Below are 24,910 nucleotides of genomic sequence, written 5' to 3' on the forward strand. Positions count from 1 at the left end.
TAACAAGAAGACCTGGCAATAGCTAAGAGCAGGGAAGTTGAAGAAAGAGACAGAGGGGCTAATTCTGGCTGCACAAGGTCAAGACTTAAAAACATCTGCATACAAAGCCAGAATTGAGAAGGCAGCAACAGACAGCAAATGCCATCTCTGCCAAGAAGCTGAAGAAACAGTGGACCGCCTAGTTAGTTGCTGCAAGAAGGTCACACAGACTGACTACAAACAATGGCATGACAAAGTAGCAACAATGGTGTATTGGAATATCTGTAAGAAATACCATTTGCTTGCAAGCAAGAACTGGTGGGACCACAAAACAGAAAAAGTAACAAAAAATAAAGAAGCTAAAGAACTGTGGGACTTTAGACTTCAAACAGACAAGCACCTGCCACACAACACCCCAAACTTAACAATTGTTGATAAGAAAGACAAAGAAGTCTGGATAGTGGACATTGCAATACCTGGAGGCAAAAGAATAGAAGAGAAACAACTGGAGAAAATCACAAAATACAAAGACCTGGAAATAGAAGTAGAATGACTGGGGCAAAAGAAAGCAAAGATAGTACCAATAATAATAGGCACTTTGGGTGCAATCCCAAAACATCTGGAGTACTACTTGAAGACCATCGGCACTGACAAAATCACCATCAGTCAATTGCAAAAGGCAGCTTTACTTGGAACAGCTTACATCCTGCAACGATACCTCTAACACCATCAAACAACAACATCTGCCTATCCCAGGTCCTTGGGAAGGACTTGATAGGTGGATAAAAATACCAAATCCAGTCTAAACATCTGGCTGACTGTGCGACCAACAACAATAATAATCCATTAAAACAAAGGGGACTTTTGGGGAGTAAGACAAATTGCAGGTGTAGGAAATGTAATTTTAACAAATGTTCTCCAAGCCCCAAACAGGTTTAAATCTAGACTGGGGTTCTTCCATTCAAGGCATATACTAGACAGAGAAAAGAATATACAGTTTGGTTTGAAAAGGAGAAAGTTACACTGAAAGACAATTATACAGTCAGGATTTGAGGAGATGGAGAAGTATGATACAGCCACAGGAAATTATGAGAACTGTAAAATATATGTATATATTTTTACATAGTTATTGATGTAAAATATATTAAACTGTACTTCATTTCTAAGTCTTTAGCATTTGAATCATGAGATCTGGACACTTGTTTTTTTCCAAAGAGAGAACATAGGAGAGAATCATGCAACCTGTAAGCCTGTGTAATCATTTTGGTAAAGTTTGTTCATTCAACTACTATTCTACCTTCTTGTTCCCTCTAGATGCACTCACACCCATCTTTAAAAAAAAATCCATCCAAAAATCAGATAAACTGTCTAAGACCACTCAGTGAAGTTCACACTCGAAGTGATTTGAGCAAACTTCCCATTATCAAACACACTACCCATTCCCTATTGCTACTAAAGCATTCTAAGTCTCTAGACTGGAGGCAGATGACAGATTACTTTAGTCATTTGATCAGGGCAAGCAAAAAACTGGTGACAAAGATTGCACAAATCCGATCCCACTTCCAGCTATCACTGACCAAGGTAAAACTGACATCTTTGCAGCAGTGTCTTGCAGGAGATGTACAAACCCCACTTTTGCAACTTACACTCTTCCACCACCTTTCTGAACAACTGAACTTACTCTTAAAATGGAAAAGAGCCATAAACCACCAAACAAAATCTCAAATAAGTCCTCCCCCAAACAACTCTTCATACATCAGTCAGGCATAAAAACCTTTGTTTTCCATTTGTTCCTTCTCCAAATCCTTTTTAAATAAGAAATGAACTATTTCTGATCCCACGATCCTCTGTGTCACACATCCAGCACCTTCAGGACAGCTTCAAAATCTTTCCAGATGAATTATGATTTGTAATGGAAGGGGGAGGGGGAATCATTTAGTACTTGGGAGGTAATATTAGCCATATTTAATAAAATGTAAATGAAATAAAATATTGTTTGTCCTGGCCCCATTCATTTCTTAGTGAACAGCTCCTGGCATGCCACTAAAAGTCTACAATCTGGTGACACAGGCAATATAAAAACACTCTTAATAAATAAATAAATCTTCAGGCTCGAAACAGATGACACGCCACTATTTTAACTCATTCTCTTTATTATTTAAAAGCACATAGAAAAAGTATTACAAGTACCTTTAACTTCAAAATAGGTGGAGGTATGTGAAGGAAGAAAGAAAAATACTCTGGTCAGATTTGTGAAAGCTAACCATAAGTCATCCGGTGACAAGACATACCCAGAGAAAACCACATCTTTGCTTCCTTAATGTTTTTTAAATATTTTTGTGGTTTTGCTGCTACTGAGCAAAACTGAAGCTTACTCTAGGCCTCTCTGTGAGGCCTGCAATTTCCATACGCTTGATTGGTAACCTCGCAACTCTTTGAACTTCCTTCCATGTTACCGTTGTCACACAATTTTGTATGCTGTTAATGCAAGAGAGCAACTCTACGTGCTGCTGCTGCTGCTGCTGCTGCTGCAGCAGATAAGGGTGTTAAGGGATTCAAGGCAGTTACCCTTCAAATAAGCATTTAGTCTAGATCTGTAGTATACCTCCTGATTTAAACAAATGGATAATTCCAGAATGCTTAATGCTTTGGACTCAGCACACTTTTTAATTTAATATTATAAATGTGTATTCTAACATGAGAGCCAATTTGATGTAGGGGTTAAAGGGACTATGTCAGAACCACAAGACCCTGAGTTCTAGTCTTGCCTTAGGCACAATGCATATCTTAGCATATCTTTAAAGCTGGGAACAATATTTTTTCCTTACTGGTTTTGTCCCTAATCACTGTATATACTAATAAGTTGTTATTAGCACAACTTGGGTTATGGTGGAAAAGAGAGTAACTTGTTGAAGTTCATGCACATTACAAAGAAGGAATAACAATTATTATTTAGCAATGCACAAACCCAACACTCACATGTTCAACAAGATTAACCAACAGTTTCATGTGTGAGTATACGTGTGTGCACTTTCCAGTCAGTCTTGACTCCTGGTGACTGCCTGGACTAATCCCTGCAGTTTTATTGGCAAGATTTTTGGAAGTAGTTTGCCACTGCCTGCTTTCTAGGGCTGAGAGAATGACTGGTCCAGAGTCACCCAACTGGTTTCGTGCCTAAGTCAAGACCAGAACTCATAATCTCCCAGTTTCTAGCCTGATGCCTTCATCACTACACCAAACTGCCTCTTAACAGTTTCTAGACATATGCGTAATAAATCAGTTATTTAAAAGGCATATGACTAAGTTTACAAGTTTGGAAATAAACCATAATAGATCTCCCTAAAAGACATGATGTAAAGATATATGCTCTGGCTTGTATTCCACATTTTGGAGGGAGTGATGCGGAAGGAAGGAAGGAAGGAAGGAAGGAAGGAAGGAAGGAAGGAAGGAAGGAAGGAAGGAAGGAAGGAAGGAAGGCAGGCAGGCAGGCAGGCAGGCAGGCAGGCAGGCAGGCAGGCAGGCAGGCAGGCAGGCAGGCAGGCAGGCAGCCAGCCAGCCAGCCAGCCAGCCAGCCAGCCAGCCAGCCAGCCAGCCAGCCAGCCAGCCAGGCCTTTTGTAAGTTGAATCTCAGCTTCTTCTCTCAAAAATAGTTGTCCTTGTGTATGTCTTGCAAACACTTTCTTTTAACCTCCTTCCCTCTTTCAAGAACTGCAGACAGTGCTGTTGCTGTGGTGGATTCTCTCCCCTTTCCATCCAGTTGTCTTACATGCTAATACATTGCCATCTTTCACAGAAAGTACTGTGAAATGGGAAGGCTGTCATACAGAGTGAATGGTACTGCAGGGAAATCAGAGACGTGTAGAGAAAACTAATTAAGTAATTTCTTCCCATTGTTCCTTTTCTCTGCAAGGTTTCCTCAGACTAAGGCTCCAACACAGACTTTGATTGACTTAAGCCTGATGTGCACTACCTTTTGTGCCTGGATAACTACATTGGCTGGTTTGCCAAAACAGTCTATAATAGGATAGGAAAGGAACGGAATTTCTTCCTCATCCATGCAATATCAGAGCAAGTCCATCCTATTCTCAGATTCTCTTAACACAGAATTAGTGAAAGTTTACAACGAAGTAAGCTAAACAAGAGATTCTAGCAATTCCTTCATGCTGTTCATGAAAGAAGGAAAGGGGAAAGGTTGGGCATCCTCTAAACCACATCTGCCCTCTCCCACCTCCTCCATCGCCCTCCCTTCTGATCCCTCTTACTCTTTTCCACTTTTGCATATGCTTACAACCCTTTCCCTCTTCCCCTGTCTTTATTCCAATCAGGGATATCACTGAAGCATATTCCAATCAGGGATATCACTGAATAATGACTAGAATAATCTTTCCCAAACATGTAACCTATCAGATGTACTAGACTTCTGACTCCCATAGCCCTCATCCAACATGGTCAATACCCAAGAGAGTTGAAGTTTAACACATCTGGGAAGCTAGCAAATTGGAGAAAGCAGGAACAGAGCATCTCCAGGAACACTTACATAGTAAGTACTCAGATTCTTTCAATGTTCTAAAGGAACTTTTCACTACCTAAAGCTGGGATGCAGTTCCCACAGAGATCTCCAAATGTTGCCACTGAACTATAATCTTTAATATTACAGAAGAAAAAAAAAACACTCTGGGGCAATAATCATTTAAATGATTACATGAATTAATTGCCATTAGACTTAAGTTTGAATTAGGTTAAATATAATGTAGCTTTTGTCCTGCCCCACCTATTAGTTGAGAGCATGGCATGCCACTCAAACCATGGGCCTCAGTTCGACTCACTTAGACTAAGACTGTCTGTTGGGTGTTCCCCTTGTCTAATTAACAACCACATTCTGATTCTACTCCTCCCGTCAAGTGCTCTCCAAATCAATTTCCTAACTATATGCATGTTGGGAGATGTAGAAGATCTTGCAATGAGTTTTCTGTGTGTGACAGCAACACCTGAAGAAGACCAAAAAAAACAAAAAACAAAAAAATCTATAAAATGTATAATTCATCCTAATCCTCACATATTCTAGGCAGTGAACAACAAAGGTACAAATTGCAAACCAATGTGCTAAATTAAAGCCAATACTTGGGGAAGCCCCCCTAACCATGGCTTCTACCTGCTGCCTCAGAAGACATCAGGTGTTCAGAAGGACCACCAATTCATGGACCACCTCCGGGGGTGGTGGGGACATAACCCTGTCAAGAGTGGCTATTGGGACCAATTATATTGCAATTATATTTTTTCCTTGCAAACAACAGTTCTATCTTGGTGGGAATCAATTTGAGCTGGTTTGCCCAATCTACATCATCACAGCCTTCAGAACTTCCACAGCACCTTCAGTTTCGGCTGTATAGCAATGTAACTGGGTTTCATCTGCAGACTGATGACATTTCATCTGAACTGACGGATGACCTTTTCCAGCAATATCATAGTACAAGAACTAAATAATGTAGAAATTATAATATTTAACAAAGCTTTGATCTTTATCACAGTATTTATATCTAGGTATTTAGATATAAAAGATATATACAAATATGCAATGATCTAAAGTAGCTAAGTGCGTGGGAAAAGTGTGCTGTACAGACTCACTCACTGCAGACTAGTTCCACACATGCCATTTTAATTGTAGAGATAAAGCAAACAGTGCTTTTCACTCAAGAGAGTCATAATATTCATTTACTTGAATAAAAACTCTAATTTATCAAAGATGTCTGCCAATATTTGTTTCAAGATCTTGTTTTAAGCTTGAATGGTATCACTTAGCACTCCTACTTTTCCCATCAGCCTAGACTCCCCCACTCTTGTTATTTCAATGATGGGTTATTTTTATCTTTTCATTCACAACCATCAAGCTTCAATATTCTTCCCGATCACATTCTCTATGCTTGCCAAACCATTCCCTCAAGTGCTTTTCTCCACACTTACTAAACCCAGTTGCAATTTCTATGTTTTTTGAACCATAACACAGTCAAAACAAGCATACTTCACTGCTGCATTCTCTGGTGTTTTGCTGGTCTACCAAAGTAGTTCCTCAAAGGATTAATGCATTCACTGGGGACAATAACTAGGAGCTGGAATTCTACTATGCATGCTAAATCTCTTTCCTGTTGTCAGCTAGAAAACAAGGAAACCAAAAAAGACAAAGGGTGACATCCAATGTAGCCAGAGTAGACAAGAGGCCCTCTTTTCTCTCCCAGTAGTCTCTCCTCTAGAGCAGAGCTCAAAGTAGTAGTAGGAATCCATTTTCCTCATAAATGCTATGCAGTGAATGGATGGGCACAAATAAATTGCACTTGAAACCCCAAAGTGGTAGTCAAAAGAAAGATCTCTTTACAAACAGCGTACCCAATGCATTTTAATGTATTGAGTGCATTTGGATAAAATGAGGAGCACACTCCATTCAACATTAAAACAAGTTAAGACCACATAAGATATTTTCTCTCACTGCTGGTGAAAGCTATGGCTGCAATTCATATTTCAGTTTAATAAACTATAAACAAGATTTTTGCCTGCATGTTTAAGCTCCTTGTCCCTTTCCTTAAACAAAGTGCAAAAGTCTCCAATCAGCCATTATTTCCTGTTTCTTTTGAGCCAGAAACATAGGATTTCCTGCTTTGGAAGAAACCGATCAGAGATGGAACTCCATGCAGAAGAACAAGGCTCATCTATATAAACAGAGATATAATTGTCTGAATGAGGTGGCAGTCTTTGCCTGAGTCTAAAAATCTTTTTTGTTTTGTTTTGTTTTGTTTTGTTTTGTGTGCTTTTAAATTTTGAATAGAACATGGGTTTAAGTGAAATACTAGAATAGTATTACATACTTTTAGCTAGGGTTCTCCGGGCTTAGGGAAATCAGTACTAAAGTAGAGAGCACTTTTTTTGCAGACAGAAATACTAGGTTTTATCTGATTGGTTTCCCCTTCCAGTGCAGGTTATGTTAAAACATGAAACATTGGATATATTTAATTTGAGAAATGCATTTTGTTGTTCAGCAACTTCTTTAAGCTTTCCTTTAAAACAGGGGTGCAGAAGTTTTGGAAGACCAGAGTTTGCATTCCAAAAGTAGACAGGGCCAAGAAAAAAATGCATTCAATGTAATTTAAATGAAATCAATTTCAAGTAAATTAAATACACCTATTATTATTGCCCAGGTATTCAGTAATTTTCCCCCTGATCATATTAAACATTCTAAACTAAAGGCATCTTTTTAAATGCCTCAGGAAGCTGCCCCCAGGCTTTTAGGGGGTACCTGCAGTTTGGGCATCCCTGCCCAAAAAATGTGTGACCCACTGGTGCTGCCTTCTGTGCTTTTAGAGAAAACCCCTAGCTTAACATATTATCCCATACCAGTCTCAACCCATCCACCCCCGTTTCCTCCCCAGTGTGTGGGGAGGAACGGTCTTCTCAATTCAAGTCATCTACTATATTCCAAAAGCCACGATATTAACTAACCTAATGATTAAAAGCACAATACATCACCAGTGTTAATTTCAATCTGACAAGGCAGTGAACTCCTGACCAAAAGAAGTACCATTTATAGCTGTGAGAGACTCAGCAAGTGCATCACTTACTCAATATTTATATTGTGTATCAGGATACAGGAGTAATCACTACTGTGCAAGGATAAGAAAAACTGCACGTGCTGGATTTATAACCACCACACTATGAAGGAAAGAGCACCAAAGTGTTGCTGAAGGTAAATGTCATCAACCTGAGCAACTCAGACTCTCCAAGCAGGGTCACTAATCTTCTATAGCCCGTTTTATCAGTGTAACAACACAAAAAAACAGGCCCAGTAGCCTTGGCTGAATCTTTCCTTCCTTCAATAGACAGCAATTGTGGTTCACAATACATTCCCCAACTTCATTTCTATCCTCAGTACAGAGCCTCAGTCTAGAGCTGGTGAATTACTCAAATATTTACTACTGTTATTATCGCTACTCTCTCTCTCTACACACACACACACACACACACTGTATATCCCTTGCCCTCCTCCCTGTTTTCTATTCCACAATCCCTCTACAATACTAGATTTCCCAAGAGGGTTACTGACACTGTCTCCAAGTAGCAAAATGCTTTATTAAGCTTTGGTAGAGAACGTATGCTGGTCTAGTTGTACTGAGCCTGGTACTTTTGGAGCACAAACATGGAAAGAGCAAAGGAAATCCAGGCCTCTCCCTTTGCTTTCAGAAGTACTTTTCTTAGACCATCTCCTGCGTCTCTGGCTTAGAATGCAACAGAAGCAGAGTTGATGATTAAGTGTTATGCCTCACTTTCTGGACTGATGGCCATTCCTCATTTTATAGTCAGCCTCCTGCCCATTTCTATGTTTGTTCCTGTTTGATGTCTTTACTCAAATTAAAGTAGAGATCATTTGAAAGCGTGCATGAATTAACATGGTAGTTTGGACACTTGGGGACATATCCGTTACACATGGCCCATCAAAACACTAACTGTAATTTCTGTGCAAAACAAAGTTGCCTGGAGAGCTGAATGCTCTTGATATTAAAGCCTTTCTGAGAACCTGTAGACTAGACACTGACACTGTAAATTCTTCAGGTAAAAAGACTGATTCACACATCACACATGTTTTGTTGAATAAGCCATAAGCTAAAAGGAAAAAAGAAACCATGTTATGGCTTAAGGCAAGTATTAACCCAGCCAAAGATTATACTTCTACTTGGTAACATTCTTTACATTGGTAGTTTTCTTTAAAAAAAAAAAGTGATATAATCAAGTTACATATGTGCTATAGAGTCCTCTTTTTTAAACTGTACATATGTATAATAATAGTATTGCTGATGCAGCCTCCTGTAAGAGGATGCACTTCAGTTTTCAGTTTCTGTCTGCCAGTTGAAGCCCAATGTTTGGTCTATCAACCCGCATCTCCAATGACCAGGTCTCAAAATACGTACTAGACTCTGCTAGTTATACACATGTTGAACACTGTATATAGGATCCTTTAACTGAGCTTGAAAACTGTTGAGCAAAAGAAGCAATGAGCAGTTCTTGCACCCCCATATTCCAAACACAAACACCCAATTGGCCTTACAGTCTACACCGATAGCCAGTTTGGAGAAGGTTTGGAGAAGGTTTGATGGTTTAACGATTCATCCTGTCAAACCTCACCTAGCTGTCAAGGCCAAGGAAGCAATAACAACATAGATTTTGTAAGGCATTTTTAATGCTAGTCTGGAGTAAATATAGAATCTTAAAAACCATAATTGGAATTTTCCAGCCTCAGTTATACTGTAGTGAGTTAATTAAGTTGGAGACTCTTTGAAGTGTTTTTTCCCACCTCTCTCAGCAGCTGGATTGAATTGCCTTTTCTGAGATAGACATTCAACTGGCTTGCCTCCAGCTTTCCCACAATCTGTTATGCTTCCTCAAGTCCTGCTTGCCACAACTATTTTTGAGGGACACATCCTCATGACTTTACCTCCCTCTCACCCCCATCCACTGTTAAAGCAGCCTAGAGTTATCCTTAGTCGTTCCAAAAATTTCCCACGTGGACAATCTAGAGCATCTGAGGAATGATGCACCTACGATAGTGACCAACTCAGCTCCAATTTACCCAGAAAATTTGCTACAGAAATGCCACTTCCCCGTATGGTTGCTAAGCACTGTGTCTCCATATCCAAATGGCTTTTTCTTTGTTTATACCAGAGTATCAAACTCTCAGGAGATCAATAAAACTGTCATCCAGGAATCCTGCTATTTGGTGTGTGTAGGTTGTGGGTGTGTGTTGGTGAGATAATCAAGCACACACACACACGGGTTAAGGGATTGGAGGAAGGTGACATAGGTATAATGGTCTGGAAGGGCTACCGATTGGACTATTGCAACACGCTCTACATGGGGCTGCCCTTGAAGAGCATTCAGAAGCTTCCACTGGTACAGAATGCAGCTGCCCGGGTTGTTAATAGTGTCAGCTACTCAGCACATGTAACACCACTGCTTCAGGAGCTGCACTGGTTGCTGGTGTGTTTCCGGGTGCAATTCAAGGTGCTGGTCATCATCTATAAAGCCCTTCATGGCTTGGGACCGGGTTACCTTTGGGACCATCTTTTCCCAGTTGTTTCTACCCATCCAATCCAGTTGAGCAAGTTGGGCATGCTCCAGGTCCCGTAAGCCAGGGAATGTCGGCTGGCAGGGACCAGGAGACGTGCCTTTTCTGCTGTGGCGCCTGCCCTCTGGAACATCCTCCCTCCTGAGATTAAGATGGCCCCGACCCTTTTGGCTTTTCGGAAGGCCTTGAAGACATGGCTTTATGCCCAGGCCTGGGGCCCCAAGTGTGTGAAGGGCCCCATCTCATTGTGTTGATACCGACATTTTTTTAAGATCCCTTGGCTGCATTTATATTATATTTAATTTTTTGTACTGTTTTAAATGTTGACTGCTTTTATTGTTGTTTGCCGCTCAGAGTCACTGGTCTGAGATGGGCGGCTATATAAAAGAGTGAGTGAGTGAGTGAGTGAGTGAGTGAGTGAGTGAGTGAGTGAGTGAATGAATTTCCCAGAAGATCAATAGTTCTCTGAAATAACTTCACAGATACAGAAATCTAGAGGTCATCTGCAGGTTGGAACCAGAATTTTCTGATTCCCTAAACTTTCTGATTCCAATCTGCAGTAATCCAGATGGTCTCTAGATGGCAGCACCAATGAAGTCATTTCAGTCGATCTTTCACAGGGCAAAGGATGGCAGGGAAACTACTAACTGCTGCCCTGAAACTACACCAGGTTAAACTGCGTGAGGGCAGGAACACTGTCTGGCCTTATTGTTGAGGCATGTAAAGGGAAGCTGCAGGGACAGCACAGTTCAGACTGATCTTTTTTTCCCCATCTCAAGAATGGGGGAAAGTACATTAACATGGCTGTAAGGAAGAGCCCTGAGTCTTCTCTGTTACTGTAGAGATATCCACTCAAGCTTGTCCATGGCATTATATAAAAAGCACCAAAGAGAAATGTTATGAATTTCTCCCTCTCTCTCTTTCTCATTCTCTGTCTCAGAGACACAGATATTTAAAAAAAAAATTATCCTATTTAATTAAGTTGTAAGTAATATCTTATTAATGCATTAACAAAACTTTCACGGGTTGTGAGAGGAAGAGAAAGCTACACCGCAACCCATAAACTACTACTGTAGTTGGTCATTCTGCTTCAATTTAACTCCATTGAAACTGGAGGGTTCCAGCCCACATCCTTGGAAATGTGAAGGGGCGGAGGGTGGGGGGGGGGAGCATAGTAAAATATCTGTTCAAAATCTATTATGTAAATTGTTTTAAACTGAACTATATAGAGAACACATTTTCTTTTTCATGGTTAAGGGAGCATGATATATGAAACCTACCAAACAAAAACATCAGGCTTTTCCTAACATTACTTTTTTAGTCATGAATTTTACATTCCATTCCAACGCTGTACTGCATTATACAACATATGTTTGGGATGGGGCTTGCTTACGGTTGTGTCCGTTGCGTAGGCCCATCATCAGTGTTATTCCAGCCACATGAAGTGTTCTTTTTGTGTCACTGACTGAGATGGCAGCACAAATATGTAGGTCGATGCTGCAGCATACTGACATCCTGGGTTTACCCACTTCAATTAAGAATAATATTAGAGGTTTGCCATCATACGCTGAGGGATGTTTTCAGTTAGAAACAGTCCAACTGATTCTGCTTAGCAGTATATTGAAAGTCAGCAAGAAATGGCACATGATCACATGTTTAGGAGAGCCAGTAGCCAAACTATCTCTGAATGCTGTATAGCCAAATGATGTCTGCAACAAGCTGTGCGTTTAGGCTCCATAAAATTGTATGCAGCTTCTCTGGCCTTCCTACAGGCCCACACAAATTCATCCATGGCATTTATTTCATCTGGAAAAACAATGCTTGAATCGTTCAGAAAACGCAAACACAAATCAGCCCAATTATTTGGCGGGAGTTAGATGGAACTTCAGCTAAAATTTTGGGAAAACTTATATCTTTATGGGCAGCCCACACTGAACAAAAGAACTGTGTTTGGCAAAAGTATATGGAAATTGTAATGCCCTCTAAGTATATTCTTCTTTTTCTACTTGCAATATTTGCTGTAGAAAATGCCTCTGTGGAATGATTCCCATGCCTTAGCTGGCAAATAACAACGGCTATTGGTGAATTAATGCCACCCCAATGTTGTCGTCCCCCCCCCCCATTCAAACTGGTATGTTATGAGGATATAGTAATATATTTTCATGCTTACATATCTTTTATGTATATCACTGTAGCATTGTAGCACCAATATTTAAAGATGTGGGTATGTCAGCCACAGGTTATGTTTCTGGTTTGAGAAACAAAGCAATCATGGGCACTCAACAGATAATGCTGTTCCAACATTTGTATGCATTTAAAAGGCAGCCAAAAACCCATGCTAGGAAAAAAATATCACAGAACCTATGATCAAACAGCATGTATGAATGCAGTACAGCCCATCCCCAATTATGCAAACTAGATACCTTCTTCACTAGGCATCCCTGTGGGACAATGTAACCTTATATAAACATTCTTCCCAATTAAAAGAAAATGCAATTATTCAAATGATTCTTCTCTCCAGAAGCAGGAAAATGAGGCTCATACTAAAAAGAGAGAGACGGAGACACAGTAGTGAAATTAAAAGGCTCCTCCCCCATGAAAAAAAGAATGAGAATAATTTATGCTTTAGAATGTGCGTGCAGTAACTATTTTAACTATATTGTTGAAGTTTTCCTCTCATATGAGATATTACTCCATGGGATTGCTTTCTACACTGTTTGGCTACTGAAGGCATACCTATAGATTATTGATTAAACTTAAAAAGTACATTCTACAACATTGATTGGAAAAGAGTAGGTGATCTAGTCTCCAGTAATATTTTCTTCCACTCGTAATATATGTTGGTGCCAACAAGAAGTTTCCTTATGCCATTTCCCCACTGGTCCAGTCATTAATATTTCCATATGAAAAAAGCCAAATCCATAGGAGGCCTGCATGAGCCCAAAGTCAAATAAGTGTTAGTCTGAGCCCTCAGTGAACCATTTCACTGAACCAGTTTTAAGGTGGAGGCTAGATCATCTTAAATTAAGAAAGATCAAAGTCTGGCTGTCATTTTTATTCATCAGCTAATGCTTTATATTTTGAAATTTGATAAGAAAGCTTTGTCAGGTTCCCCCCTTTTCTTAATGCCATGAGGCATTTTTCATTCCTAATCTATTTTATTTTTGCTTTCCTGTCTTCCTAGTATGGCTCCCTCACTGCTTGTAGCTTGAATAAATCTTTCCTATTGCTTAAAAACAGAGAGAAAACTCTAACAATGTAATTTTAGCTGATTTTCCAGCTTATCCTCAAATAGAAAACAATACATCTCCAGCCACAAATCAATATAGCACATGTACATTTTGTAATTCTACTCACATGTACAGCCCCATTTACAATCCAAAACATCTGGATAAACAGCAGGTCAAATAAACAGAACATTACACAGTTTTTGTTTTTGTTTTTAATATCTACCAATCACTGAGATAGAGGAACGGAAACTTTCCTATACAGAAGCTACTTGAAAACAAGAACACACCAACCCATTCAACAGAGTTCCTGTTCTCTACAGTGGTGTTTCTCAACCTCAGCAGGTTTAAGATGTGTGGACTTCAATTCCCAGAATTCCACAGCCAGCATGGCCATGGAATTCTGGGAGTGAAGTCCACATATCTTAAAGTTGCTGAGGTTGAGAAACACTGCACTACACCCTTAAGTTACAACCAGCAGCAAAGCAAATGAAGAAGCCTTTACACACCAGTCATCCCTTCACATATAAATCTCTCTCCCTTTCTAGAGCTATTTGTATGCCTCACAAAATGTGCACATATGTGAGAAATTTCCTATCATTAACAGAAAGAACTCATTACGCTGGGCAGTACTTGGCATTCCTAGGATGGAGAGCAAGATTTCATTTCTATTTGGGGAGATACCACTGCTGCCATACATGGCACCGCCTCCTCTGGACACCTGCTCCTTTAGATGATCATTGCCATCAACATGCACACTACTCTGACGAGTGAGCAAATAGTAACAGTGCCTTGGAGCAGCCACCAGTTGCTAGCCTAAAGCAGCTGTCACAACTTACTCACAGACAAGGAAGGGGTCCCACACACCCCTACTGGTTTGGTAGGGGAAGCAGAGAAGAAAGAAGCAAGCATCCTCACAGCTGGAGTAGCAAGTATGCCAAACCCCAGCAACTCAAAACACAGCAGTTGACTACTATGGGTGGGTCAAGGATTGGCAACGAGTCCTTACAGAGGGCCTAGGTTCATCCAACCTTGCTAACCCCTGATCAGCCTCTCTTAGATATCCAGCAAAATAGACCAGCTGTTCTCAGTTACAAGCATCCGATAGGCCCAGAGATGAACAACAGTTCTAAGCTGGTTCTAAATTAAACAAATGGATTCCCATCTAAGTCTTTTATGCAATAATTTACCCAAGCAGTAAGCAGACTCAAGGCTAGGTTGTCATACAAACCATATATTAACACTGTCAGCAATAAATCTCCTCTCCCCACCTCAACCTCCACGCTCTGTGCTATTTTCTTAAATAGCTCAGTATAAAGCCCCAACCTAATTAAAAACAGCTTCCTCTGCAACAGCAGCCTTGATTTCACTTATTTACACATTAACTGCAGCCTCCGCTTGGCCAATCCAGCCTATTCCCTGTACTATGCGGGGCCTTTTATCTGCCCTGGACAGCATTTTCTCCAGCAGATGAAGTAGATGCCGATTGATTTGCTGTCGAGCATGGTAAATTAATAGCAACAAATTGCTGAGGGCCCCATCTCACTGCACCACCATGCTTCGGCAGTTTTGCTTTATTTGCTCCATGATGGGCAGCAGTCAGGCCTCTTCAAGTCTATTTCGTCTTAACAACCTGCAATACTTTTCAATGGTGAAAATAGAGCTGTTCCTTGTAAGTCAGAAATCAATATCCTATTGCCCTTAGAAAATGCTAAACAAGCAGTATTGGCAATCCACTTGGTACCAGAGGGTATCAGATATAATGCAAATCCATACCACTTCCCTCTTTGTAGTTATTACAGTTTGCTAAAAGGTTCCTAATGCCATTTATCATCATTTACCATCAACTACTGCAGCTACGATTATGATATCCTATCAGCTGGCCAGAGCCCTTTCATTTCAACCTAATTAATATTTTAGTAGCACTCAAAAGGTTGTTGCCTAAGACGTGGAATAAAATTTACATGGATTGGAGCAAAATGGAGAAAGGAGCAAAGAATGGACTGAAATTATTTTAAAAAATGGCTTTTCAAATTATCTCCAGTTTCAAATTCTGATTTCTTAAAAAAAAGAGAGAGAGAGAGAGAGAGAGAGAGATCTGTTTAAGAATTCCTTCAACTATAATGAATTTGACTGACTTCCCACTAGTCCTATTTGCAAGTATATTATCTTTAGCTAAGTGCTGATTCTTATTATAGGGCATAAACCAACAAACTCTGATTTAGAATATTTTATGCAGTATGACAATCTACTTAGCATAACAAAAATAACATTCAAATTTATGCACAAAATCCTGTGTTTTTTTTTAAAGGTATAATATATGACACACACATATATACATGCCCATCACACTATTTCCTTTTGGGGAAAGCACCATTATGCAAAGCTCAGAAAATGAGAAAGAAATAATAAGCCAAAGGAATTCAAACATGTGATAAGAAAAAGAGAAGGAAATATAGCAAAATCTAGCATATCCCACACCATTTATTTCTCTATACCTTTCTATCCTGGCAAACCATCTTGGCCTTCACCACATTCACATTATTTCTTACATTCATAAGCCATAAAATATGGATGGGAAAAGATCCAGAGAATCTTCAGGATAGTCTGATACATGGATTTAACAGAAGTAAATATATTCACAACTTAACAGTATCCAGTCAGAAGGAGGAACAGTGGCAATCTCTCTGCCCAATTCCTGGGCAAAAACATGCTATTTCTCCCCCCACCCCAAATCTGCCTCTATGCAGCTTACATTGCCAAAAACACAGATTAAACACTTAGGCTTTTATACCACACACCAGGATTGTTAGTTTCTGTTATTTAAAAAAAAAATAGACCAAAATAATTCAGAGAACTAATTTTATCAGTCTAATGCTATTTACCCAGTTACCAAAATCTAAATTAATTATGTTCTCAAACATAATTGTTAAAAATTGGCAACATTATGCAGGCTTAATTAAGATTAAATCCAATTTACTAAATGTACTTTAATTGGTACTAATTACATTAGCTTTCCTTTCAGAATGACAAATTCCCCATAGGTTTCACTTTAATAGTCTTCTATCAAAACCAACACGGGATGACTGATGATCAGCCTAGCACAAGAGGTGGGGAAAGAAAGCAGCCACACCACATCCTTTTCACCCCACCCTGAAGTCCATGTGTATACAGCCAGAGAGAGAGAGCATGCGAGAAAAAGAGTGTTCTATGCATTTATCCTTTGATCAATCTGCTAAATCACAGAGGTTTGACACCACCACAGCAATCATTTTCGGTTCCAATGAAAAATTTCTCTAAAAATAAATACTCTGTGGCCGGGAGCAGCCAAGAAGAACAGATGCTTCAACAGAAAAATACACAAAGGTTTCAAATATCAGGGCCACCAATTACTAGGGTACTTCCAGGGACTCCAGGGAGCCCCACTTTTGAACCCTCTGAGACGCAAATCTAATAAGCGAATAAGCCTAACCTTATCTTGAGAACTAGGCCCAATTATGCCGCAGGGCAACTCAGCCGCATTATTGCCTGCTTTCCATTACAAGGGCACCCAGCGACTACATCTGGAAAAGAAGCTAAAAGAAACCAAGGCTATCTGCCTAGGAAAACAAATAAAGATGGATAGGTCTCTACGCTTTGGTGTGGAGTGGGGAGATGGAGGAGGGGCATGGAGAAAGAAAATATAATAAGTTGGTGGTTTGCCGAGCTGCAAGTATTCCATAATGTGATAAACTGCCCTCAGGATTTTTTATGTGATTGAATCGAAAAACAAAACCCACAAATAATCCCCAAAGCAGATCACTCAGTCTGAACCGGGTTGCGTGAGGTGGAGGAGGGGGATCAGGAGAGGAAGAACAAGATGGAAGGATTTAAGGTGGAGGTTTGAAGGCTTTGTCCACTTAAACGCAGGTTCATACATCTATGAAAGGGCGGCCTTCGATATTTCTGTAATGTCAGATGGGAAAGGGTCGAAAAAGAATATTACAGTCTGAACTAGGAGGGGAGAATATACTTGAATCCTCATTACCAATCTTACTTGTTCTACAGCAGAGAGAGATGCAAAAATTTTTTAAAAAATTATCATTCCATGAAGGATTTCATTCATCAGCAGTGGGTGATGGAAAAGTATTAAGATGTGTTTTGTGAATATGTAGCATTTATATTACTAATCTTACAGAAAGGAGAGTAATGGGGGGAAATGATACCCTCATTTAACCCAATCCTTCAAAACCACCATATTTATAAAATAGAGAAGTTCCTCAGAACACCGTACTACATGTTGTTTGCTAGGTGAAATTTTGGAAATAAAAGTCAAAGCACACTTTCTCCCCCCCACCCCAAGTATTCTCAGTGATTTCACATCTAAGCTTTTTCCTATTTCTAACAGATATTTTAAAGAGAGGGAAAGTCTCAGTACATATATTTAACTATTGTAAATATGACGTGGAACAACTGGCTAATGGCTGATTTGGAACACCTATGGGAAACTATGTATCAAGATGATGCATATGGATTTTGCTAATCATCTTATTTATACAGGTTATAGTAATATCTTCTACTGCATTCAAAAAGATAAAAAGCTGAGCTTTGAATTAATTTCAGCAAAAAGTTTTCCTTTGTTAAAGACAGTTTTCATAAAATGTCTCATACCACCTGATTGTCACTTACAGCACTCATTTGTTGACTTAAGTATTAATTTCCAAAGCTGTGAATATTTCCAACACTGAACTAGGGACAATTTAATATTTATAATACACAGTTGATTATATCACAAGACAGTGATTTAAACTGAAACACATTATGAAATACACTGGTGTTTTGCCCAGTGTAACAAGTTTCTAATTACAATGAGCTCCTAAACAGTGCAATTGTAGGAACAAACTATGAACCCACAAGTAGAATTTCAAGTTAAATGTTCTCAAGTATAGAATTCAGTACTGATCAAATAAATATGCAAGTTATCAGATGCTTCCCTTGCCACACTTCTGTGTTTTGCAAGGATTTTAAAAAGTAACTTTATTTAGGGATACTTTCAAAATAAAATCATGGTAATAAAGAAACTGAATAATTTCTCAGTGCAAAACTAATCAAAATATTTGGTTCTCTCTCAGGAAATCTATCAGTTTGTTATCACTGAGGTTATGCTCATTAATACGTTAACTTATTAAGCTTAGCCAAACTGCTAGACTACAACACAGGGCTAAACTTCAGCATGGGCTCATTTGCTGTGAAAAATATCTGATTCTAAAAGAGATGAATGCATGCATGAATGAATGAGTAAATGAATTAATGAATGGAAGAAATAAGCAACCATTCATTTTTGCAACATTTTTTTAACCTGTGTCTCCTAATAAGCGTATCTATTTACATATTATTTCACTTAAATAAAGACAGCCACTCATTCCTGATAGATTTACTTTAGGGTGGGGGTTGGTATATGCGTCAAAAGGCAGCAATTTACAGTGACCAACTTTAACCTAATCCTGATTTTGCAAACAACAAATACTTGAAAGAAGACATTATTTAGACAGCTGTTAGCATAACACAACAGTTTCTCTTAGGCATGGCTAGAAGGGTTTGTCTCATAAAATAATTAAGACTGGCTCCCTCAGTCTGCTGAAACAATCACATTTTGCCGAAGTGAATAAAAAACAACAACAAACAAACAGTATTTAACTACAAGGCAAGAGATAAAATATAGTTTGCCTACCTGTTTATGCATCTCTATATTCAACCCATACGACATTTCATAATACTAAGGAAAAAAAGAAAATTGATTTATTTTAGAATTGGCAAGAACACAAATATAACCAATGTGTACACTTTTGAAGATATGTGCTGTGTAACAGTTAAACGTTCAGCCTTTCCAATTATAACACATATCTAATTGTTGTCTGTTTTAATTCTACACTGATTAAATCAAGTTCAAAAGGGGGAAAGGGATCCATTCACATAAATATTGGCAAGGGGGCAAATCCAATTATTAAATATTAGACAAGCACATATATGCACTTCGATATATAACAGATACTAAAATGCTGGAAATGCTAAAAAGCAGACATTAGCAATACAGAAATTGATCCTATATTTTATATTTAAAAAGCAGAACGACTGCAACTATATATAGGTTCTAAAACCAACAAACAGGCAAAGCTACTTAGATACATAATTGTATTTTCCTGCACCAAATGGTTGCTCAATTTTGCCAGATAGAACCATGTGCACCAACCCCATTAGATATGTGAAGGCCAGAATATAAGCTTTGATGGATAGCTTTGCTTTGGCTAGAAGGCAGCATATCTCTCAAGGTTACTGTCCTCCTTAAAACTGAGTCACTCCATCACATAAAGAAAGCAATTATTTTCCCATCTAACTACAGAGGAACAGGTAGAAAACAGCTCTTTGGGTGTTATCACAATCCATCAGCAAAATCAGGTATGTAGAGACCATCATATGCCAATTACTGATAAAGGGAATTTGGACAAGCACACAAATAAATATCTAAATATTTTCCAACCCTCTGGTTGCTGACATCCCAGTTAAACATGAAACCTGCTCATTAGCAACAGGTTTAAGAAGGAAAACTTGATTAAAATGCGAGCAACCAGTTCTCTCACATCTATTACTGTAATGTACATTTCTTTCTTTGGCACACATATACATGAAACACAGATCTATTCCACAACTCAAGGGAAGGGAATAGCATAAACCTGTCAGCTTTCCTCTTGAAGCTGTATGAAAATGCAGGCATTACTAGGATCAGCAACATAGTCAACACATAAGTGGGTGCAACGATTCTATATACTTTAAATACTGACTACAATCTTCAAGGACTCTCAGCCGTGCAGGACACATTGAGGACATCTATCTCTTTCAAGAGAAACTATCATAAAAGGAAAACCTCACACCTGAGCTATCAGCATTAAGCAGGCAAAAAAGTCTTCAAACCCAGCCTTTTATCCTGGCACCTTCATCTGAACAGCATCACTATCGCACACCAGCTAGCTGCCTGCAGCAACCTGAACATTTCAATCCATTCAAAGACCAAACTAATAAAACAGACAGCCTGAACTGGTTACGCTGCCGCTTGCTTACCATGACATAATGTCGCTGCATCTCCGTCTTTTCACTGGCCAGTTTTTCACATTCTAGCTTTAAACTGTTGGGGGGTGGAGGGGGAGAAAGGGAGACAAAAGACAACCATCTCTGAATATGTAACAGCATCACTTTTTAAAACATCTTGATATATATAAGCATTCCCTGCAAGTCACCTGGGTAATATTGTTAGATTTTAAAGAAAAAAACTTTGAACAACCCTCTAATGTCCTTTGTTGACAACTACACTTGTCTTTTCTCAGACGAGATGTAAGAAAACTTTTTGAAGCATATGGACAAGGTATTTGGGGAGGGAGTGGAGAGAGAGCAAAACAATCTTCCTGGAAAAAAAGAGAGAGAGGAAAAAAAAACTGAACACCAAAACTGAGAAGGCTGATTACGTCCAAAGTGTAACATTGTCTGCTACTGTAAAAAATCTCTTTCAAAAAGACCTCTAAACTGGTTTTGCATGTGATCTTGCTTGCCCTCAAACAGACAATGTAATTCAGAGTAACCACTCAGAGACAAAAAGAGTTGAAAGGTTTTCAGTTTTCAAAGAAAGCAGCCCAACAGCATCCACAAGCGACATCTTGCGAGCAATAAACCCTTTCTTGCACTCTCCCCACTTTAAAAAAAAAATAATAAACCAAGCAACAATCTGGGGGGACCTTGCTTGTCAAAGAGAGTATAAAGTATTCTCCCCCAAGGATAATGAGGGAGCACTCCAGCTCCAGTTCTAATTAATCAGCACTTGATATCGTACACTGTCACACCACCAGTAAAGAAAATGAGCAATAACAAATGCACCACCCAAACAATATTTAAACCAAAATGCACACTGGAGAAAAGAGAAGGAAAAGCAAAAGCCTTTCCCTTTGCAACCCCAACTTGAGGAGCAGGTGGTGGGGAACTCTTAGCCGACTCCTTTCCAAAGCTCCCATTTCTTAAACAGCTTTCTCTTTACTGAACTCACAAGAGCTCTTTTATTTGTATGTTGGTAACAGATCTGCCCAGAATAAGCTTTGAAAAAGATTTCTTCTGTTTGGGTGAATTCAGGGAGAAATATAAGTGCTTTGGATAAAGTGTTTTCAAATATATTCATGACAATGTTTAAAAGCACACTTGTAATATTTGGGAACCTTGTTCTGGCAAGAGGTCATGGTTTAAGCCAGTCTTTGACAGTGAGATGAAACAGTTTGATAAAAGCTGAGACCTCAGAAAGTAGGGGAGGTTCTTTTCTTCTGGTGGGGGCCGTACCTTTTGAAGAGTGCAATTTAAAAAGAGAGAGAGAGAAAGAAAAGCAAGATAAAAGCAAGATAAAAAGAACAGCCTTTTATCAAGGCTACAACCTAGGAGTGTTTAGACAGAGAGAGAGAGCTTCTTCATGATGATAGGAACATAATTTTTGTAAAGAAGGTGTCACATCCGTACATGTCCATGAATTTTAGGGGAAGCAAGGGGCACGATTCTAGTTAAGCAAACCGCAGGATCAGAGAAAGTAAACCCAATTACCTGTGGTACTGAGCTTGTAAAAACTGAAACTCCTCCTTAATCCGATCGCAGGATTCAGAAATGGTGAATTTGAAGGGTTGAGCAGGCTGATGAGGTGCCTAGAAGCGGTCATCAGAACAAAACATTTTAATTACTCCTCTGCTAAGCCAGCCTGCCGGTGCACATAACACACATAAACACACCTGGTGAAGTCACCTCCTCACCAGTGGAAAGAGCGATTAAAACTCACTTTGTGAAGGTGTGTGCGCACACACACACACATACAGTGTTTTTTCTTTCCTCATCATAAGAGCTCTCTTTGCCCTACACAAGCACAAAGTCTAGTCTGGTCCACACCTCGGTAAGCCTCTCTAATTGAGGGAGCGTCTTGCCTTTGATTGCTCATCTTCCATGCCAACAAAAGCACCCGCCGTCTCAGAGCTTAGCAGGGTGAAAGTAGAGTACAGTTACCCCCAGGGTGCTATTAATCAGGATAAAAGAGGAGGAGGACGAGGACGAGGAGGAGGAGGGATGTGAGGGGGAGGGCAAAGAGGGTGGGGAGGGGGAATCACAAGGCAAAAATGGACAGCACACACAGAAACAGAAACCGAATTCAGATTAAGCAACCTCCGCGCTCACGCTTCAAATCGCCTTTGAATCTTTCAAAGGCTAGCAAGAGGGAAGTAGTGTAAACATATTCCCTGACATCGCGAAGCCTGGGAAGCCAAAAGACAACAATAAGAAAATGGCTACAACTCAATTGTTTCACCCAACTCTCCCTCCCGCCGCTTTTTCCCCTCCCTTTCCCCTCATTTGCGGTCTCAAAGCAGGAGGCAAACGGGAGGGGGGGGGGAGAGATTTGTTCTTTATTCTTGTTGATCGTCCCTAATCTGTTTTCTCCCTCCTGTCCCCCGCCGCCGCCGCCGCCGCCAGCGCACGGTTCCGCCCCTCCCATTCCGTAAACAAGACTTTCGCGGGGGTGGGGAGGGCAAGGGGGGGCTCCCCCCGGCGCCACAAAAGTCGCAGCCCCCAACCCTTCGCCCTGCCTCGCCGCTACTCACCGGGTGTCTGGTTTGAGGATACATCTTGCTCAGATCGCGAATCATCCAAACCGATTTAGTGGGTGCTCTGGGCCAGAAAGAAAACTCGGTTCATTGATTTTAACGGCAACAATGCAAAGGAGATGGAGGGGGACGGAGCTGCCCGACGCTCGCGCTTCGAAGAGCGCCTCCGGCTCTGCCCGTGCTCTTCCACCCCGCGGACGAGAGCGAAGACACAAGAGGTGGCGGCGGCGGCGGCGGCGGCGGCTCTGTCCCCGGCAGAAGGGAACCCGTGCAACATTCCACAGAGGCTGTCACTGACCGGCGTTCATAATCGCCGGAGAGGCCGCGGCCAATTCCCCCTGTGCCGGCGCTCCCACGCCCAGGGCCTCAGCGCTCCGAAGGTCCAGCTGCCTCTCGCCCCGCGTTCGGACGAGTCCCCGGCGAGGTCCCGGCGTTCGGAAGGCTTCTCGCTCGCGGCTCCCTCGCGGTCCGAGGGTCGGTTCTCCCTTCACCGCGCCTGACCCTCTTTCTGTCCCCCTAAACGGCAAGCAAAGGAAAAGGAAAGGACAACTCCGTTCATACCAGATCTGATTCTCTCGCGGAGACACCTCTCGCAGCCGCCTCTTCCGTTTGAAAACTTTTATTGATCTTAGTTGCTGGTCCTTCACAACGAAGGAGATAAGCGCGAGAGGGAGGGGAAAAAAATCCTTCTCTTTCAGAACTCCCAAGATGAAAAGAATTTGTTGTTACTCCCGTCTTTCTCCCTAGCAATTATACGCGTCCTCAAATAGCTAAGTGCAATAACCTTTTGTTGTGGGGTTTTTTTCCTTCTTCCTTCCCCTTTAAATGGTTCTTGTTCTCCCTCCCCTTTTGTAAAAAAAAAAAAAAAAAAAAATTTTAAAAATGAAGAAACACGGTCTTGATTAAATGAGTTTTTATTTTCCCTTTTAAAAAATCCTCTCCTTTTCCTTTCAAACTCTTGCAAATAGCAACACAAAACAATATAACACGAAACCGCAACAGCAGCCTAAACCCACCGCTCTGACCAGCTCTAACAACACGCTCTGGCGAGGTGACTCCTTTGACCAAATTTAGCAGCAGCGAATCATTAACATTCTGATACATATTCACAACAATCGGAAGACAAGACTGTCGCAGAGCATCCTGGTATACGTAGTCCTTCGTCAAAGTATTCTTTCTAGCTGATACGTACAATATACGCCAATAATAAACTACCATTCCCATCAGGAAGCACAAAACCTTTTTAGCCTCCTGTCTATTTCCCCCAACCGCTCCTCCCACCGAGGGCGTCAACAACGACCAATCAGCAGTGGCCACTCATTAATCGCCGTTCTGTATTAATGCCCATCATTTCGCCTCTGACAAATGGGCTTACGGCTCGGTGGGGGGGGAGACGATTCTGTTCGACCTCCCCACGTGGGGAACTGACGCGACTCTGGCGGTAGCCAATCCAACGAATCCGTTTGAAGGGGCACTCCCCCAACCCTCCCTTCTTCCCTCTGCCCGAGGTGGAGCTTTGAGATTGCTGACGTTCGATTGCGCCGGCGTTCGAACAGGGGAAACATTTGTTCACCTGTCAATCAAAGTAACGTGGGACGGCTGCTGCTGCTGCCGCTTGTCTGCTGGGTGGTGGCGCGATGAGGGAGGTGTGCGGCTGGAGCAGGAGAGGAGGAGAAGGAAACCATTGAACCTTGCTGCGTCCCACCCCCATCCAGTGCCACTCACCGTCGCTGTATCACCCGCACCAGGAGGAATGCGGACTAATTAGGGGCCAATGTCTCCTTAAAGAGACAAGCTCGGCCTTGTGTAACGTGCCGAAACCCCTGTTGAGACAAGAGAGGGAAGATCACGCTGATCCCACTTCTTTCAGTTCACATCAATTTTACGCGCCACTGGAGCTGGCATAATTTTCATGTGAACGGGACTGAATCGCTTCGTCGAGTGAGAGA

At 40.8% G+C, this 24,910-nt stretch overlaps 1 protein-coding gene across 5 annotated transcripts in view; it reads right to left on the minus strand.

Moving 5' to 3' along the window:
- LOC103056541 (TLE family member 4, transcriptional corepressor) overlaps window positions 1–24,142 on the minus strand; it is a 153,193-nt gene extending 129,051 nt beyond the window's left edge. For 4 of the 5 annotated variants that reach the window (XM_007423932.4, XM_007423930.4, XM_088130533.1 and 1 more), the window contains exons 1-4: window positions 22,959–23,971; window positions 21,919–22,016; window positions 20,407–20,470; window positions 19,022–19,066 (exon numbers count right to left, since the gene is read on the minus strand). In XM_007423932.4, coding sequence (XP_007423994.1) covers window positions 19,022–19,066; window positions 20,407–20,470; window positions 21,919–22,016; window positions 22,959–23,003 — 252 coding nt within the window. In that variant the 5' untranslated portion in view covers window positions 23,004–23,971. The other variant, XM_088130532.1, reaches the window with a different exon arrangement.
- Between the last annotated feature and the right edge of the window lie 768 nt (window positions 24,143–24,910).

The sequence above is a fragment of the Python bivittatus genome, unplaced genomic scaffold (assembly GCF_059951505.1).
Source record: "Python bivittatus isolate LINGU-HERP-01145 unplaced genomic scaffold, Pbiv_v1 ctg000850_np1212, whole genome shotgun sequence".
NCBI lineage: Eukaryota > Metazoa > Chordata > Lepidosauria > Squamata > Pythonidae > Python > Python bivittatus.